Consider the following 16,022-nt stretch of genomic DNA (forward strand, 5'->3'; position numbering starts at 1 on the left):
ACGTTGCCAGGACCAGAACCAGGACTAAATCAAAACAAGAGAGCGTCAACTCTGTCTGTACCGGTACCCCACCATTGTCTTGAGTCTGGTGTGACTCCGTGGGAGTTGATCCCGCAAGGCGTGAACGCTGTCTGGTACCAAGCGGTATGGTTCCAGGTATGGGCCAGTAACGACCGGGCCAACTGGGCAGCCGTGATTCGTGGTTCCTGGGCGAGTGGAGCCTGCAAGGGGGAACGAAGCGAGGCTAAATCCGACTAATTCAGGTACCCTCGACAGCCGATGGGGCCCTGGTTCGGAGGGACCGTCCCAGTATCCATGGTTGTCCATGGGGGTCCGTCGACTTTAATCAGTGGAGGAGACAGGAGACACCATCAGGGGAAAACATTGCCGTGGAGGAGAAAGAGAGGGAGATAGATTCGGATCATATCTCTTCCTGGAGACGGCGTAGAGACGGACCATCCGGGGATGTCTCTCTGATCTAGGAGTGCCCCAAAGTACTGGTTATTTTACCAAACTCGTGTTGATCGTCGTCCAAGACTCGCCGGTGTCTCCAACGGGCCCAATAATTTATGCCTCTAGACTAGTTGGCTCTGGACTGTTCGGTTGATGAACAGGATCAGAATAATAATAATAATGAAATAAATTAACGGACGAAAATTATTAATTTTACAGAAGGGAAAAAAAAAAAAAAAAAAAAAGGACGATCGGATCCAGATCCCTTCGTTTCTTTCCATCCATCCATCACGTCGGGTTTTTTTCTTCCCTCCCGCGCTTTGTTGACCTGTCGCTCTTCCTGTCGTTTCCTTCTCTTCTCTTTTTCTCTGCGTCTCTCCTTCACACCCACTCCGCTCTCTACTCTATACACTCACTCCCTCTTTCATCTCTCCTTCGTTTCACATTCCTCCACTCTTTCCTTCTCCATAGAAACATTCCTCGATCGCTGCCACCCGTTCGCTCCCAAACGATCATCAAACGTCAACCGTTCGATAGTTACAGATCCAGCATTCCAGCTTCACCAGCATATCTTCTGCCTCCGCGTCCCGCGCCACATTCCCCCCGGCCTGCAGACTCCCAGTATCCAATCCGACCAGTATTATCACCCGCCCTCGTTCCCTTCCCCAAGAGGGTTTTCTGTCGCTCGTTCGTCCCATTGTCATCGGCCGATTGGGATTCCTCCCCGTTTTCCATTTCTCCCATTCCAACCCCGACCACTGCGCGCCATCCGCGCTTCTTTCGCCGCGACCCTGAGATGAGTCCATAATCGAACGATTCCTGAGTAGACCCGTCTTAGCTCTCTCAATCGAACCCGTCACCCACTGGTAGCCCGTCTCCTTTCCGCCCCCCTGTGCGCATCCCTGTCCAATTGGACCCAGTGAGTCGCCGCCCTTTTCATCGCTATCCGCGCCACTTCAACAAACCCCCCTCTCGCTCAATTCCTCCTAAATCCCACAGACGTACTGACCAGACCTGGTGCAGTACATGTCTCCAGTTTAGTCGACTGTCCATACATGGTCCCCGTGTAGTGGGTGTTGATCTTGCACCGGTCCATGGTCCTCAGCGACAGCTCCCCCGTCTGAATTTGGTCGCATCGTGCCCGTAAATTATCTCATCGACCATTTCGCCATGAATCGTTTCCTCAAGTCCAAGAAGGAGAAGGTCAAGGACGATGGAGAGGCCGCCGAATCCTTCCATACCACCCTCACCGCAAAACTGTCCAAACGAAGCAAGAAAGAGCCAGAAGAGAAACCAGAGCTCGACCTGTCCTCCGCTCTGCCCTCCACAGATGACTTCCGCACCAGTCTGCTCATGCCCAAGCTCTCCGCCCGGTTCAGCATGCTGCGAGAACAAGATGACCCGGACACCATGATCGGGAAGGCGAGCGACGACAGCGTTCTCTTCCCCAAGCGAGCCTCCCGCCTCAATCTCTTCGGCCACACTCCCAACTTCCTGACTGATATCGATGAAGTCTCCACCGACGGCAGCCGCCCATCCTTCGGTCTGGGGCGCACCGATTCTTTCGCCTCGGGCGGCGATGGCTACGGTACGGATGACGATCGTTCCCAGAAAGACAGCATCATGAGCCGAGCTCGTCGGGCCGAAGGGAACAACCTGTTTGGTGGACGCCAGAAAGTCTATAAAATCCCGGCCAAGGCGACTCAGTCGGAAGCAGGGCGTTCCGGCATGGCTGGCCGTGCTGTGTACGAGCCCGATGTGACCTTGTCGGCATTTCAGCGGTATCGATTGCAGGAGAAGGAGAGGGGGGCAAACACTGTCGAAGACGCACAACAGGATTCCAACGCCCAGGAATCCGAAGACGGTCTGTCGAGTGTCTCTTCGACTAAACGGACCACCTTTTCTTCCACAACGTCAGGGCCCACGGTCAGCGGCCGTATCTCCACAGCGGCCACCTCGGTCGACGAGCAATCTTTCTCCAACACGGGGAGCCTCACTGAAGGCTCTCAAGCAGTGTCGAAACCACCGTTGCCAGGGATGGCTCCCGATCGCGGCTCGCTGAAGTCGAGACGGCTCTATGGACAGGGTCTGGCTCAATCGGTCCAGAATCAACACAACTCGGCGCTGCATCGCCTGGAGAGCCTGAGCCGACAGCGGGCTGGGACCCCGGAACTACCTGTTCTCAACAGGTCGTATTCGAGGAGCGCCACCAATCTTCGTGACAGGTTGCAGAAGCTTGCCATCGCCGAACCGACAGGCCAGGCATCCAGTCCTAGCAGCCCACCCTCCTCCTCAGACTCTCCGACACAACGGCCTGTGGAGTCTACGGCGCAGGAACAAAAGTCCCAGACGTCACCTGATTACGCGGCGCCGCCGCTCAGCCCTCCCCACAGTGAAAACGACGAGAACGCGGCTCTCATGGCCGCCCTGCAACCTGAAGACCATGGCAAAGCCACCGCGATGGGACTATTTAACAAGCCCAGAACCCCCTTCGACGAGGAACAGTTCACTCGCCGCCAGCTTCAGATGCACCAAGGGAGAAACACTCCCCCATTGAGCCGACCCTCCCCTATGACCTCTGGTCGTGGAACGCCGCAGGACCTTCCTGGACGTCCCCGTGGCCATTCGACGACCAGCTATCGGTCCCGAGGTGGCTCGGTCTCATCTCACTACAGTGAGACGCAGCGTCCAGGTACCGGAACAAGCGTGGGCGCCTCACCGGCAAGAGGAATGAACGGGACATTCTTCGATACCACCCCTAGTGAGTCGGAAGACGAAGGCGACTATGCCTTCGTTCACCCCGCCCTTCGATCCAAGACCCCTTCCAAGCCTTCTACTCCTACAGGAGAAGAATCAAGCCCTCTCAGCCCGCTTCCCGAGGTTCGCTATTCAGATCTCGGAGACCTGAAACCGATCGCTGAGCAGGATGCTGTGGAGAGCAACCCCGAGCACGAAGAGGCACTTCCTGAAAAACCAGACTCGCCCACCCTGGGCCCGTCGGGACTGGGGCTCAGCGGGTTGATCCGTACCCATCTCCGGCATGGCAGTGATAGATCGTCGATTTTCCCTCCACCTTCCCCAGGGCTTCCACCGAACCCCGCGGATGACGATGCCGACCGGGCACTCTCCGTTGCCGAGTCAGAAGCGAAAGATACCTCATCACAGCCGTCCGCAATGCCCAAATCTGTTGATCTCAAGCAAGCTCTCAACGGATCCTCGTGGCAAGGGCAGATCGTGGCACAGCACCGGCGCGGAGGAAGCACGGAGACCCAAAGGGAACGGGAGGAATTCGAAAATGAGCTGGCAGAGCGACGTAGGAAGGTCCAAGAAAAGCTCAAGGGCTTTGCTGAGAGCGAGAGCCGATCGGCTAGCCCTGTGTCCGGTCGCCACACGCCCGATTATCCTCCCGCACGCCCTGGAAATGCGTTTGCCTTGCTGAAGAGCCGGTCTGGGAAACATCACCTGTTCAACCGACAACAGGATTCGAAGAACCCCCGGGGCTACGGCATGGGAAACGCTTCGACTCCGTCCCTAGTCCCAGACGACGCCTGGGAGGAAGAGAGACCGTCCTTCCTGGGGAAGCATTCGAACTCGAGCTCTCCACATGTGGGGGAGCGGTCCATGCGGTCCAGAATGGCCGCCTTTGGCCGCACCAGCCAGGAGGATTCCCGTGAGTCGAGTCGTAGCCGGGGCGCGTCACCCCATGCGAGCTTCAGATCTCGGCGAGACCGGTCGAGTTCGGACGCCTCGGGCCGCTCCAAGAGCCGTAACCGCCCCAACAGAGAAGACCTCGAGACCCTCGAGGAAGACACCGTGGGCCCGTACGGACGCCGTGGGTATCCTGATATCGACACCCATGGAATGAATTCTGTCGCGTCATCCGCTCGCCCCTCGGTGGAAGTCAGCGATTCCCCGTACGATCGATCATCGTCGGCCGCGTCGGGGCGGATGCGCAGTGGGAGCCGGTCTGGTGCCCACGACCGACCTCTGCAGCTTCCACCCGCCACGAACTCCCCGATGGTCGGTGCGCCGCGACCATCCCCTATCGCGCCGTACTCGGCCAACGCGACGCCCCCGCTGTACGATCTGCCGTCCGAGCATGGCGCCACACCCGCACCCACACATCCCAGCACGATCCCGCAACGCGCCCCGGGTCACGGCGCCCTGCAGAAGCGTCTTATCGATAAGACGCAAATCTCCGAGCCCACCTTCATCTCATGCACGTCAAACGTCCCGACCGTCGGCCTTCCCCCGGGCGCCAGCCTGAGCAACGGCATGGAAACACCGCCCGTGCCTCCGATGAACCCACGCCGCCGTCGGCAGACGACTACGCAGACTATCCTGGGCGCGATCAAGGGCGAGAAGCCCGAAGCCCCTCCCAACGCCTCGTGGGGGCCTGACGAGCACAGCACTTTCTCAGACGAGGGCGAGCGACGCCCGAAATCGCGACATCGTCTGCGCAAGACTTCCAGCGAGGGAGGCAACCTCAACGCCAAGGCAAGACAGCAGGCAATGAATGCTGCGCCGCCGCCGGCGATGCCTACGTATCCCCCGCCTCAGGTTCCTATGGAGGGGGGCATGTTCTGATCCAACTTGGTTCTACGACATGTAGCTTTTCTTTTTGTTAGATTCTGGATACCTACCTTCCTTTGAGATTACCCCTTCTGTTTGTTATGATATACCATTGTGTTATGTGAGCGGCTACATTATGCAATAGGGAGCAAGAATGAAGTTGAGTAAATGTATTGGAGTGTTTTGTAGGGATGATGCGATATGATGGAATGCGCCGATGCGCGTCGCTGCCTAAAAGAACAAAGAAAGAATCATGTGAAGCGGGTCACGTGTGACTCACAGGATCACCTAAGTAGGTATTAGTCACGTGAATGTTGGTAACAGAAGTCACGTGGACACAGAAGCCCTACCAACAGAACTATAAGCCCAGCAGATGAATAGCTACACAGTATCACTACATAGTAGATAATATGTTAGCTCTACAGGATCGCTACTATAGGAAGCTTCAAAGGCATCACTGGATTCAGAGTAACAAGACCAGCTTGTATTGACCAGTCACTAGTGTAGTTAGAAGCAACCGGAACAAACTATCTGTGAAGACCAGAACAGCCAGAGCCCCGTAAGGAGGAACAACAACAGAAAGCAGCCAGTACCCTCTCTGCTTCCCCCCATAGTGCACTGTTTTTCTTCATAAAATCCTCACTTCCAGCTCTGAGAAAATCACCAACTCCCTTTCACACATCACGCTGCGGACTGACTGTACCTTCCCATCCGCAACACCACTCTGGTAAGCAACAAAACAATAAAAGAAAACTTCCTCTCCACTTTCAGATACTAAGGTAAAGCAAGAAAGGGAAGCATGCAAAAGAAGCGAAGCGCTTCCTTCTGCACCGCCGACCTCCCCGCTGTGATCACCACCTTTGACGACTTCTTTCACGTCGAGCGTACCAGCCTCGCGACACTCCCTCGAGCTGCATTCTCGTCTCCCGGCTCGCCCGTGGGTGCAACGAAAATGATGGCTCTTCCGCAGGTCGATGGCGTGGCGGAACGTCGCAGGATCGCCAAGAAGAAAAAGAGAAATGCCCAGAAGAAGAAGAAGAAGAACAAGGGCAAGAAGACTGCGTCTGCGCAGGCTGAGGAGAAGGTCCCTGACGAGGGCTCCGAGGATGTTCATAAGAAGACTGAAGATGAGGTTGAGGGTGACAAGGAGAAAGGGAATGAGGTTGAGAAGGCCGGCAACGACGTGCCGGCGAGTGACGTTCGTGACAAGGGTGAGTGATTTCGTATTGCATCGTGAGCGACACATTGATACTGACGACGAGATAGTCCAACCGACCGAAGCCAACGACAACAACGGCCGGCCCTTCTCGCCCATGATCATGGACAGCTCGCGATCGTCCACCGTGCAGCCCGAGGACACGCCCATGGGTCCGAGCGAGTCCACTAACTCATCTGCTTCTGCTCGCGACCACCACGCTGCGACGGACACAGTCCACGGAGCGCACACTGACAATCCTGCGGCGAGCGGTGCGGCCGTCACCCGCCCCGGATCGGCCTACTGTCGCGTCCATGGCCGCCTCTGCGTCTTCCATCCCGCCTGCTGTGTGCACAAGCCCCGTCCGGCAGACTGCACCTGTCCGGCCAAGGCGTCGTGCTGCTGTCTGCACCACGCGGGCGACTGCTGTCACTGTGCGTATGCCGCCGTGGCGGCGGTGGCGGCTGGAAATTTCGCTGCTGTCGCTAGCGGGGGAAATGTCTCGGCTGGTCCTGCTGGTAATATGCACGGACATCAAAAGGCCGGTGGCGAGGAGGGGAATGCGGGTGATAAGAGCGACACACGTGCGCCAGAGGTTGGTGGAAGTGACAACGATAGAGAGAAGAAAACGACCGAGTCGGAGAAAGCGCCGGGTGCAGACAACGGCCCAGTCGGAAAGGACGGTATAGGTAAGAGAAGATATCGCAACGCATGCGCGTATGTGTCCCAGCTGACAAGACAAGAAACCCTGAGCCCCATCGCCCAACACCTGCTCCGCTGCTTCGAAAGAACCGGGCACTATGACTTGCTGGTCACCCTGCGCTCGAGCAGCGAGCTCTTCTGGCCCATGTCGTTCCGCACGCACGCTTCCATTGTGTCGCGCAGCCCGGTCGTTGCCAGCTTCCTGCGCGCGACGCCCGAGAAGACCAAGGACGGCGAAATGCGAGAGCTCTTCGCCGTGGCGGGGGAGAACTTCTGCTTGCCCAAACCCTTCCAGCTCGTCATCCAGTACATGTACGGGACGCCGTTGCTGACGGCTGCGCAGCTGCGCACCCAGACGCTCGCAGGATTCGGCTACACTGAGGATACGCACCGGCTGACGCAGTTCTGTCTGGAGGCGGCCATGACCGACGCGGCGGTGTGCTACGCAGCGGCGGGGGCGTTCTTCCAGCTCCGTGACGTGGTCGAGCGCGGCGTGCAGTTGGCAGTCGAAACCATATCGCTGGAGAACGTCGACGTGGCGTTCTGGCTGAGTCTGAATATGGCCAAGATCGCGATCACCATGGACCCAACTGCGTGCGCTGCGGACAACAACACCGCCGCCAACACCTATACCGCGGGCAAGAAGAAAAAGAACCAGGCAAAGGAGGATGTCCAGCAGCGCAGCGACGACGACGACCCCGTCAAAGAACTGAAGAAGGCGGCGGTGTCGCGGCTCGCCACGGCTGCCCTGCGCTTCGTGATGAACAGAATCAACGAGACGTTCGTGCTCGACGTCAAGGCCCACTGCGCAGGCATGCCCGACCGCATCCCCGATCGTCTCCGTGGACAGCGCACAACCACAGCCGCAGAGACGTACCGCGGCAGCGAGCCGATGACACCGAGTGAGAAGCTGTCTGCGGTGCTCCTGGCGCTGACGTTCAACCATCTGCGGGCGCTGTTTGTTGGAATGGGTCTGAAGCGCGTGATGACGGCCGAGATGGCGGAGAAGATAGTGTGCGAGAGAGAGAGACGGCGTATCACCGCGCTCCAGGAGCTTTCCAAGCAGCCTGGCGCCCAGCTCGAGAAAGATGTGGCGTCTGAAGACGTGCTTGAGTTGGGGTATCGCGAGTTTTACACTTCCAAGGCCCAGGTGGACGCTGAGAAGCCCGGTGAAATGGTGAGGGAGATTGCTTTGGACCGCGAATGGACTGGCCTCAAGGTGAGGGAGGCGAAGTGAACTCATTCACCTAGCCCACCCACCCACCTCCTGATATCCTGTACGGTTTGTCTCTATGCAGGGATGAAGGACGATGGTCAACGATAGACAGTGATACAGGGAGTGTGGTGCGAGTGGTGAGGTTGGAGGATGGGTGGCGGGAAAGTGACGTGAAAGAAAGAGAACGGAGGAACAGAAGACCACAACAAGCGAGAAGATGAAACCATCCGGCAGAAAGCGAAGCGGTGAGCTAACGCATTGGAGATTCTGTTTGTATCACATGCACAGAGAGAAATTCATCATGTTCATTCTAGAAAGGATATCTTATGTACAAGTTTCCCAGTCTAATGCAGGTCCTTCCATACTCCTACTTCTATACAGCCTATGACTTGTCAGGGAAGCCGAAATCGACACCAAAAGGCGGATACACAAAACGCTGGAAGGATTTCGTCGCGGCCAGACTGTCAGTGTACTTGGCGATGGTGGCCATATCTTCCGAGTCGAGCTGGACCAGCTTGCGGTTATCCTCGATACGCGACGGGGTGACGGACTTGGCCAGGACGGAGGATCCACGGGCGACTACAAAGTTAGAAACATTCCACAAAAACGTTAAAAATGGAGACATACTGTGCCAGCTCAGAAGCACCGAGGCAGGCGTGACGCCCTTCTTCTTGGCCACCTCGACGATGGGCTCTGCGGTGAACAGCGGGCTGCCGGTGCTACCCAGGGGACTGTACGCCGTGATGTGGATGCCCTTTTGCTTGCAAAAGTCGACAATCTCCTGCTGCGGCAGGGAGGGGTGATTCTCGATCTGGTTGACGGCGGGGACGATCGAGGCCTCGGGGAGGAGCTGCTCAAGATAGCGCACGCTGTAGTTGGAGACGCCGATGGCCTTGACCTTGCCGGTGCCCATGAGCTTCTCCATGCTCTTCCAGGTGGTGACGTGCGAGTGGGCATGGTCGATGTCGCGGGAGCCGTCGGGGAGCTTGGGGAAGAGCGGGTGGTTCCCTGGTGGCTGTTAGTTGCACTCTACACTCGAGTGATAGCGGGGTGGACTACCGTTGGGGTTCATGGCCAAGGGCCAGTGCACCAGGTACAGATCGACGTAGTCCAGACCCAGGAGCTTCAGGCTCTTGTCGAGAGCCTCCTCCACGCGCGAGTGGTCGGTGCACCAGAGCTTGGTGGTCACGAAGAGATCCTCCCGCTTGACCTTGCCCGAGGCGAGGGCCTCCTTGATGCCCTGGCCGACTTCCTCCTCGTTGCCGTAGCAGTGCGCGGTGTCAATGTGGCGGTAGCCCACGGAGATGGCATGGCTGACCGCGCGCTCGACCTCTCCGGGAGCCGATTGCCAGGTTCCTGGGGATGTTAGCTTGGTGGTTGGCGAGCCGCGGGAGGAGCATACCGAGACCCAACGCGGGGATCTCCGCGCCGGTGTTGAGCTTGAACTTGGTGTCGCAGACGGCCATGGTGATGTTGAGAGGAGATTGAAGGTGTACGAAGGTGATATGGAGAGGTTTAGGTAGTTTACAGAGGAAGAAAGGTGTAAATAGTACAGAGAGAAAGAAGAACAGAAATGTAAGGTACCCCTCCCCCGCCTCCGCTCGGGGTGTATTTTCCCATCAATCACCGCCGGGCTTCGGGCTAATTGTCCCCGGATTCTTTTCCAGTACTCTCGAGTCTCTTGTTCTTTTGCAGTATTCTACCAAGTCACTCAGTTCACTGTCTGATCTACGAAATTTGCGTGAACATCTGAATGTCCAGTGAATTACAACTGCATTATCATGATGGAACTCCGTCCGCCACGACAACATGCACGTGCATGCATTACGCAGTATGCACAACAAAGCAATCTACTGTAAGAAACGCCCATAGAACCCCCAAGGGAAATGGACTAATCAATAAGAATCAGTCCCGGCTGACAAACATCGGAAACCAGAATCCTTTCTGATGACGGACGTTGGCCGGTCTTCTCCACCGGATCTGATCTCATCCACTGTGGTGGCGTGCCTGAGCGGCAGATCCCTTCCACGCCCACGGGTCCATCGCCAACTGGTCTGCATCTCAGGCCTTCACGGAAAGCAGAATCCGACAAGGTGACACCATCCCACTGCAAGATGTGCAGATTCCCGTCGGCTGTTGGTCGTTGCAAAGGGCGTCTGGGGATTGGATGACGTTCGGATTCCAGATGCCTTCTTTACTTTAATATATTTCTGCATCGATGAACGGAAATTCGCTGAGCATCTCTTCCTTCATCTTCACTACGTGAACGTCGGCACGACATATTCCAGACGACAGATTCCTGAAACTTGTTTATATAAATTCTCTGCTCTCGCCTGCAACAATCTTCTTCATCTTCACACTGATCTCACATCGTCTCACATCTCTACATACCAAACACAAAACCAATCACCATGGCACCAGTCGCCATCTCTCCCGAAGACCCCGTCTTCAACACCAAGCGCGACGGCCAGGCTCTCGAGGACCTGTCCGACGCCATCGACACCGTCAACGTCCTCAAGCAGCAGCAGAAGCAACAGGCCGAAAAAGACCTCTACGAAGAGTCCGAGTTCGACAAGAACAAGGACAAGACCCAGTTCCGCCAGTACGAGGACGCCTGTGACCGGGTCAAGAACTTCTACAAGGAGCAGCACACCAAACAGACCGTCGCCTACAACCTCAAAGCCCGCCACGCCTTCCACGCCAAGACCCGCGCCGAGATGAGCGTCTGGGACGCCATGGAGAAGCTCAACACGCTGATCGACGAGTCCGACCCGGACACCTCGCTCTCCCAGATCGAGCACCTGCTCCAGTCCGCCGAGGCGATCCGCCGCGACGGCAAGCCGCGCTGGATGCAGCTGACGGGCCTCATCCATGACCTCGGCAAGCTGCTGTACTTCTTCGACGCCCAGGGCCAGTGGGACGTCGTCGGCGACACCTTCCCCGTCGGCTGCGCCTTCGACGACCGCATCATCTACGGCACCGACTCCTTCAGGGACAACCCGGACTACGGCCACGAGATCTACGGCTCCAAGTTCGGCATCTACTCCCCCGGCTGCGGGCTCGACAAGGTCATGCTCTCCTGGGGCCACGACGAGTACCTCTACCACGTCGTCAAGGACCAGAGCACCCTGCCCGCCGAGGCCCTCGCCATGATCCGCTACCACTCCTTCTACCCCTGGCACAACCAGGGCGCCTATCACGAGCTCATGAACGACCACGACAAGGAGATGCTCAAGGCTGTCAAGGCGTTCAACCCATACGACCTGTACAGCAAGAGTGACGATGTCCCCACTGTCGAGGAGCTGAAGCCCTACTATCTCGAGCTCATTGACGAGTACTTCCCAAACAAGGTCATCAAGTGGTAGTGGTTGCGTTTGTTGGTCTGTTCGGATAGAATGATACCTTGCACGTTATGGCTATATTTTGTATGCATGATGAGCGATGATGATAAATTGTATGACTTTTGCTTTGCTATTAATGTCATTTATTCGGGTTCAATCCCGGCCTCTTCCCCTATTCTATCCAAGATTGTAGAGCTCTAGCCGAAGACCTTATCCAAGCTACTTGCAGAACCAATCCAAGGCTTTGATGCAAAGAAAAGGAATTTTGTATAGAGAGTGCAGGATATCACATAAGAAATTGTTCACCTGCCAAGGTGCGAGTCCTCCATATACCCCATAAGCTCTTTGTGCCTCCCAACCCATCAGTCCCCATTTCCTAGATCCTCATCATCTGTGGCCACCCATGATTCTCGTGGCTCCTGACCGTCCTAACCCGACGGCACAACGATCGTGCGCTCTGTTCCCTCGACCCGCTCGATGGCTACTCACCCGTCAGTGAATCTGCAGCAGTGTACCAGCAAGGTGTCACCTACAATAGTATGGTTCTCCACCCAGGTACCCAAGCGGAATATTGTCTCTTTTCGTGGGTCCGGGAGATCCGCTAAAGCCGACCTTACACCTGTTGATTTGCTTAGTCGCTCGTCCAGGGACCATCGTGAGAGGGATAGCAACGATGAAACATACTGATAGAATTTCACCACGTGTAGAAGTCCATTCCATACTGGCATGGTAGTCTGCGCGTCGGTGCAAAGAGCGTTGGCTCGGCTTCCAAATCGATAGCGTTGCTCGCCCATGGTGTTGACAGCGCAAATTACCCACGTGGAAGATTCAACGGTTGTCGTCACGGGGGGTGGCTTGCCCTTCCCGGTGAACGTCCCGTCCTTGAAGTCCTGGTTGGGCCACTGGGCGTCAGGCTGTTGGCCGTCACGGGGATAGGACAGGAACAAGGTGAAGTTCCGCTTGTGGTAGTAGCTCAGATTCTCCGGGCTATCCCGGTCTGCCTGGGACAAGCCAGGGACAAAAGTCTTTGGAACGGCAACGTCCGACGGATAACTTGACAGACGTTGCCGACCCCCGAGCCCGCTTTTTGACACCCAGGTGTTTTTATTCGGGCCCCATAGCACCCAGTAGGGATTATCCAGCGTCGGACTGCCATAGGTATTGAAGTACTCGACATTGGTTTCGAGATTATTCAGTAGATCTGCTCCTTCATTGGCACCTCTCCTTTGTAAATCAAGGGGTGGGGGGATTGGTTGACTCACTGTGACAGTTTCCTTGAACATCATTCTGCCATGTCGGCACACATGTCCTTACTGTTCCTGTCAACACGTCGGGATGCAGCCCGAGGAACGCGTCTCCACCTTCCTCAGTCGACGCGAACGGGAATTCATCGCAGTTGCTCAAGTCCCTTCCAGTTGCTGTCCCCAGGGATGCTAGCTCGTAGTTAGCATTGTCTGCATCACAGATCCCCTTTGGACAAGATCTGCGCCTCCGATTCTTTTGGTTCCCGGATTCCCAGGTCAGGGTAACGCCGATATTGCCGCGCTGGTTATTGTTCAGAAACCTTTCAACATTGCTGCAAATCCCGGGGAACTGGGCTCTTCCGACGGAACCATGGAATGTAAAATCGCCGAAAAAGGTCACGCAATTGTAGTAGAGACGAGGCAGTTTGTTGTTGCAGTCCGTTGGCGTTGGCGTTGGCGTTGGCGTTGGCGTTGTTCGTTTTTGGAGACTGTTGGGCTCGTCCAGTGCAGGAATAAGGTCGCGTCTTAGCACATTGTCACTCCGCACGAAAGGATCGCAGGTACTTCCAGTGGACGATGCGCATCTGAACGAACCCAGCGTAAACTGCGACTCTTTCTTTGATAGATCCGAGCCCTCGCGCTTGGCGAGGGATGCGTTGCCGGAACTATAGTAGGGATCAATGTCCAAGCTAAGCACAACGGGTCCGCCAAAGATGGCACCCGGAAGAGGCTCCTCAGACAGCAACGGCCCATGGTCGAGAGACCGCTTCGTGGACGGTAACGAGCTGAATGTTTTGGAAATGATCGGGATTCTGCGCTGAGGGAATGGATACCAAATACCACTGGTCCATTTGCCATACTTGTAGATCTCGGCTATGCAGCCAAAACCAAATCGGTAAAGGAAGCTAACCGAGTACCCGTACGACCAACTATTGTCGCCATTGTTGGTTGCGGCGGATGCTTGGGCATGAAAGTTGAGCGTCGTGTTGGCAAAAGCAGAAACATGAGCGTCAGCTAGTGTGCCTTTGAGAGATCCAATTCCTCCCCCGATCTTGATGCCCAGGTTGATCTCCGGGGTGGCGTGAATGTTAATATCCACATCGGCGCGGACATTGCCGGATATTGAGGGCTCCAGACCTTGGTTGTTGACTTGTGTATCTTCCATATCCTTGACGTCAAGGTTATTGCTGACCTCGTCGTTGTTGGGAAAGTACAGCTCGACAGGCTTGAACTTGTACGTCATTCCCACTCTCAGGTCACCAGAGACGGTGACCTGGCCAGTGATCTGGCCCCAGAGGTCCATCGTAGGTCCCACCGCAGCGATTCCTTTAATCGCCAACCCGGGATAGGTCAAGGTGTCAATGATCTTCTTCCTCTCACTGGGGTAGTAGAGGTCTGCATTGCCTGTTATCCCAATCCCTGCATATACTCGCGGGTGAACGCCCACATAAGCATACATATCCGTGACCGATGGCGGCACGACGGTGCCAGAAAAGTAGTAGGAGTATCGAGCGTTCATCTCCATATTGAAGTCGGCAGTGATAGCCATCCCCGCGGTGAAAGTGACTGCGTCATTGGAGCATATCAGACGCCCACTGTAGAGAATCAGAGACCGTACGAGTCCCATGGGAAGCATGTCGCCGTCGGTTTTGGTGACGGTTGTCAGTTTCTTGACCCAATTTACGAAGGTCCCCCACCACCGACGGTGGATGCTGCTGTCTTCCGATGAGAAATTCAACCTTCCGGTGTGGCTGTGAGACGAGCGTTTAGTATCCAGGGATTTGGCCCGATCCACACGGCCCTTCCATTCTGCAAAGGTCAGGCCGTCGTCTGTTGAACGCTTTCGCTTGGAAGCAGGCGAGTCGGTCATCTCATCCCAGTACGGCAGAAGATTAGTGTAGTCCACGCGGATGTTCACTTGTTCGTCTTCTCGTTTGATCAAGTGGAAGTTGTAGTCAAACTTTAAGGAATATATTCCTGTAGCAGATTAGCGGATGTGAATGGGGTATGGGGAACGAAACGTACCATTCTGGTTCTGGCTTGTCTCTCTTTTCTGGAACGCCCAATCTGGCAGATCCCTCTTTACCAGCTGTTTCACAGGTTCCATGGAGACGACGCGGGCCCAGGGGCCCTCTCCAACATGGTCGGGGAGCTTGATAATAGTGTCCTCTGCTCCCTTGTAGAAGATCTGGCGACATTCCTTGGAATCGGCGGGATGATTGCAATAGACCAGAACAGTCTCTTCAGAATGGTCAAACACCGCATCTAAGATCGTCTGATTGGTTGTAACAATGCTCCTCTTTTTCACGTTGACCGGCTCATTGCGGGTCACGATGGTGTACTGGGCATCAAAAGCATTGTTGATCGAGCCCGGGGGTCCATCCAGCATGACAAACCCGTACGGATCTGTGCCTGGTTCATCTTCCATATCATTCGGCCTAGTGTCTTTGTTGTTGTTGCCGAAATTATCGCTGAACTCCCAAGTGACATCGTCATCGGCGTCGTCGTAATAGTGGCTCCAGAGATATTTGGGCTCGACGGGCCATTTCTCATTGTACCGAGAGGGAGGATCGCAGCAAAGCTTGAAATCCGGGCTCATCATCTCGGGGATCTGGAACCCATAGCACTGTGAAGATAGATCTACACCATGGTTTTCACCATGTATCGAGGACGGCATCTGCGCAGTCGTGACTTGCAGCTTGTCTTTGGCGCATTGTCCCGGATTGCAATCATCAACAGCCCACGAACAGTTCTCGAAGTCGTCTGGGCAACATTCATCAGCAATCTCCCTTAGCTATTCCAAAGGCACTTTCAATAGGTTGTACCATTTGTAGGACAACAATAATTTCGATATAGTCGACTGTCGTAACCATATGCTGGACCCATTTGGAAGGTGTCACAAAGCCCTAGATAATTGTGTCAATATCCGAAAACACTGTTTCTCTATGCGAAACTCAACTTACCACCGTCATCTTCGTCGTAACGGACCCCGATAGAGACTTCATCGCTGCCACACAAGCTTGCTCCCCGGTTGTAATCGCAGGCGGTCCAGTGACACTTGTTCAGGATCTCAGTGCTATCACAGCAGAGCTAGGCAAGTTTCGTCAGCGGCATTGCAACGCAATGTATTCAATTTGGTCCTTACACTCCGTGCTCCTGAATAGCAGTTACCGTGCCCCTTTGGATCAATGTATGTGTCGTAATTGAGCTCAAACTGCGATTTACCACAACCACGATCACAACCGAAGACTGACCGTTCAGGGGCTCCCACCCACTCACAATTCTGTGGCATGGCTTTG

General features: G+C 55.5%; 5 protein-coding genes across 5 annotated transcripts; 3 read left to right on the plus strand and 2 right to left on the minus strand.

Moving 5' to 3' along the window:
• Positions 1–1,623: 1,623 nt before the first annotated feature.
• Positions 1,624–5,040, plus strand: ATEG_04453 (uncharacterized protein; the record flags this gene model as incomplete). The annotated part of the gene is made up of 1 exon (XM_001213631.1): positions 1,624–5,040. One exon carries the CDS (start codon positions 1,624–1,626, stop codon positions 5,038–5,040), a length of 3,417 nt encoding a protein of 1,138 aa, XP_001213631.1.
• Positions 5,041–5,824: 784 nt separating this feature from the next.
• On the plus strand, positions 5,825–8,159 carry ATEG_04454 (uncharacterized protein; the record flags this gene model as incomplete). The annotated part of the gene is made up of 3 exons (XM_001213632.1): positions 5,825–6,236; positions 6,292–6,909; positions 6,964–8,159. 3 exons carry the CDS (start codon positions 5,825–5,827, stop codon positions 8,157–8,159), a joined length of 2,226 nt encoding a protein of 741 aa, XP_001213632.1.
• A 361-nt stretch (positions 8,160–8,520) lies between these two features.
• ATEG_04455 (putative glycerol dehydrogenase) lies at positions 8,521–9,604 on the minus strand (the record flags this gene model as incomplete). The annotated part of the gene is made up of 4 exons (XM_001213633.1): positions 8,521–8,717; positions 8,766–9,146; positions 9,198–9,494; positions 9,541–9,604. The coding sequence occupies 4 exons, from the start codon at positions 9,602–9,604 to the stop codon at positions 8,521–8,523; spliced, it is 939 nt and encodes a 312-aa protein (XP_001213633.1).
• Positions 9,605–10,549: 945 nt separating this feature from the next.
• ATEG_04456 (inositol oxygenase) lies at positions 10,550–11,503 on the plus strand (the record flags this gene model as incomplete). Its single annotated transcript, XM_001213634.1, has 1 exon — positions 10,550–11,503. The coding sequence occupies one exon, from the start codon at positions 10,550–10,552 to the stop codon at positions 11,501–11,503; it is 954 nt and encodes a 317-aa protein (XP_001213634.1).
• Positions 11,504–12,004: 501 nt separating this feature from the next.
• ATEG_04457 (uncharacterized protein) lies at positions 12,005–15,695 on the minus strand (the record flags this gene model as incomplete). The annotated part of the gene is made up of 5 exons (XM_001213635.1): positions 12,005–12,098; positions 12,164–12,698; positions 12,742–14,700; positions 14,749–15,517; positions 15,687–15,695. The coding sequence occupies 5 exons, from the start codon at positions 15,693–15,695 to the stop codon at positions 12,005–12,007; spliced, it is 3,366 nt and encodes a 1,121-aa protein (XP_001213635.1).
• Between the last annotated feature and the right edge of the window lie 327 nt (positions 15,696–16,022).

Source organism: Aspergillus terreus, genomic scaffold (assembly GCF_000149615.1).
Source record: "Aspergillus terreus NIH2624 scaffold_6 genomic scaffold, whole genome shotgun sequence".
NCBI lineage: Eukaryota > Fungi > Ascomycota > Eurotiomycetes > Eurotiales > Aspergillaceae > Aspergillus > Aspergillus terreus.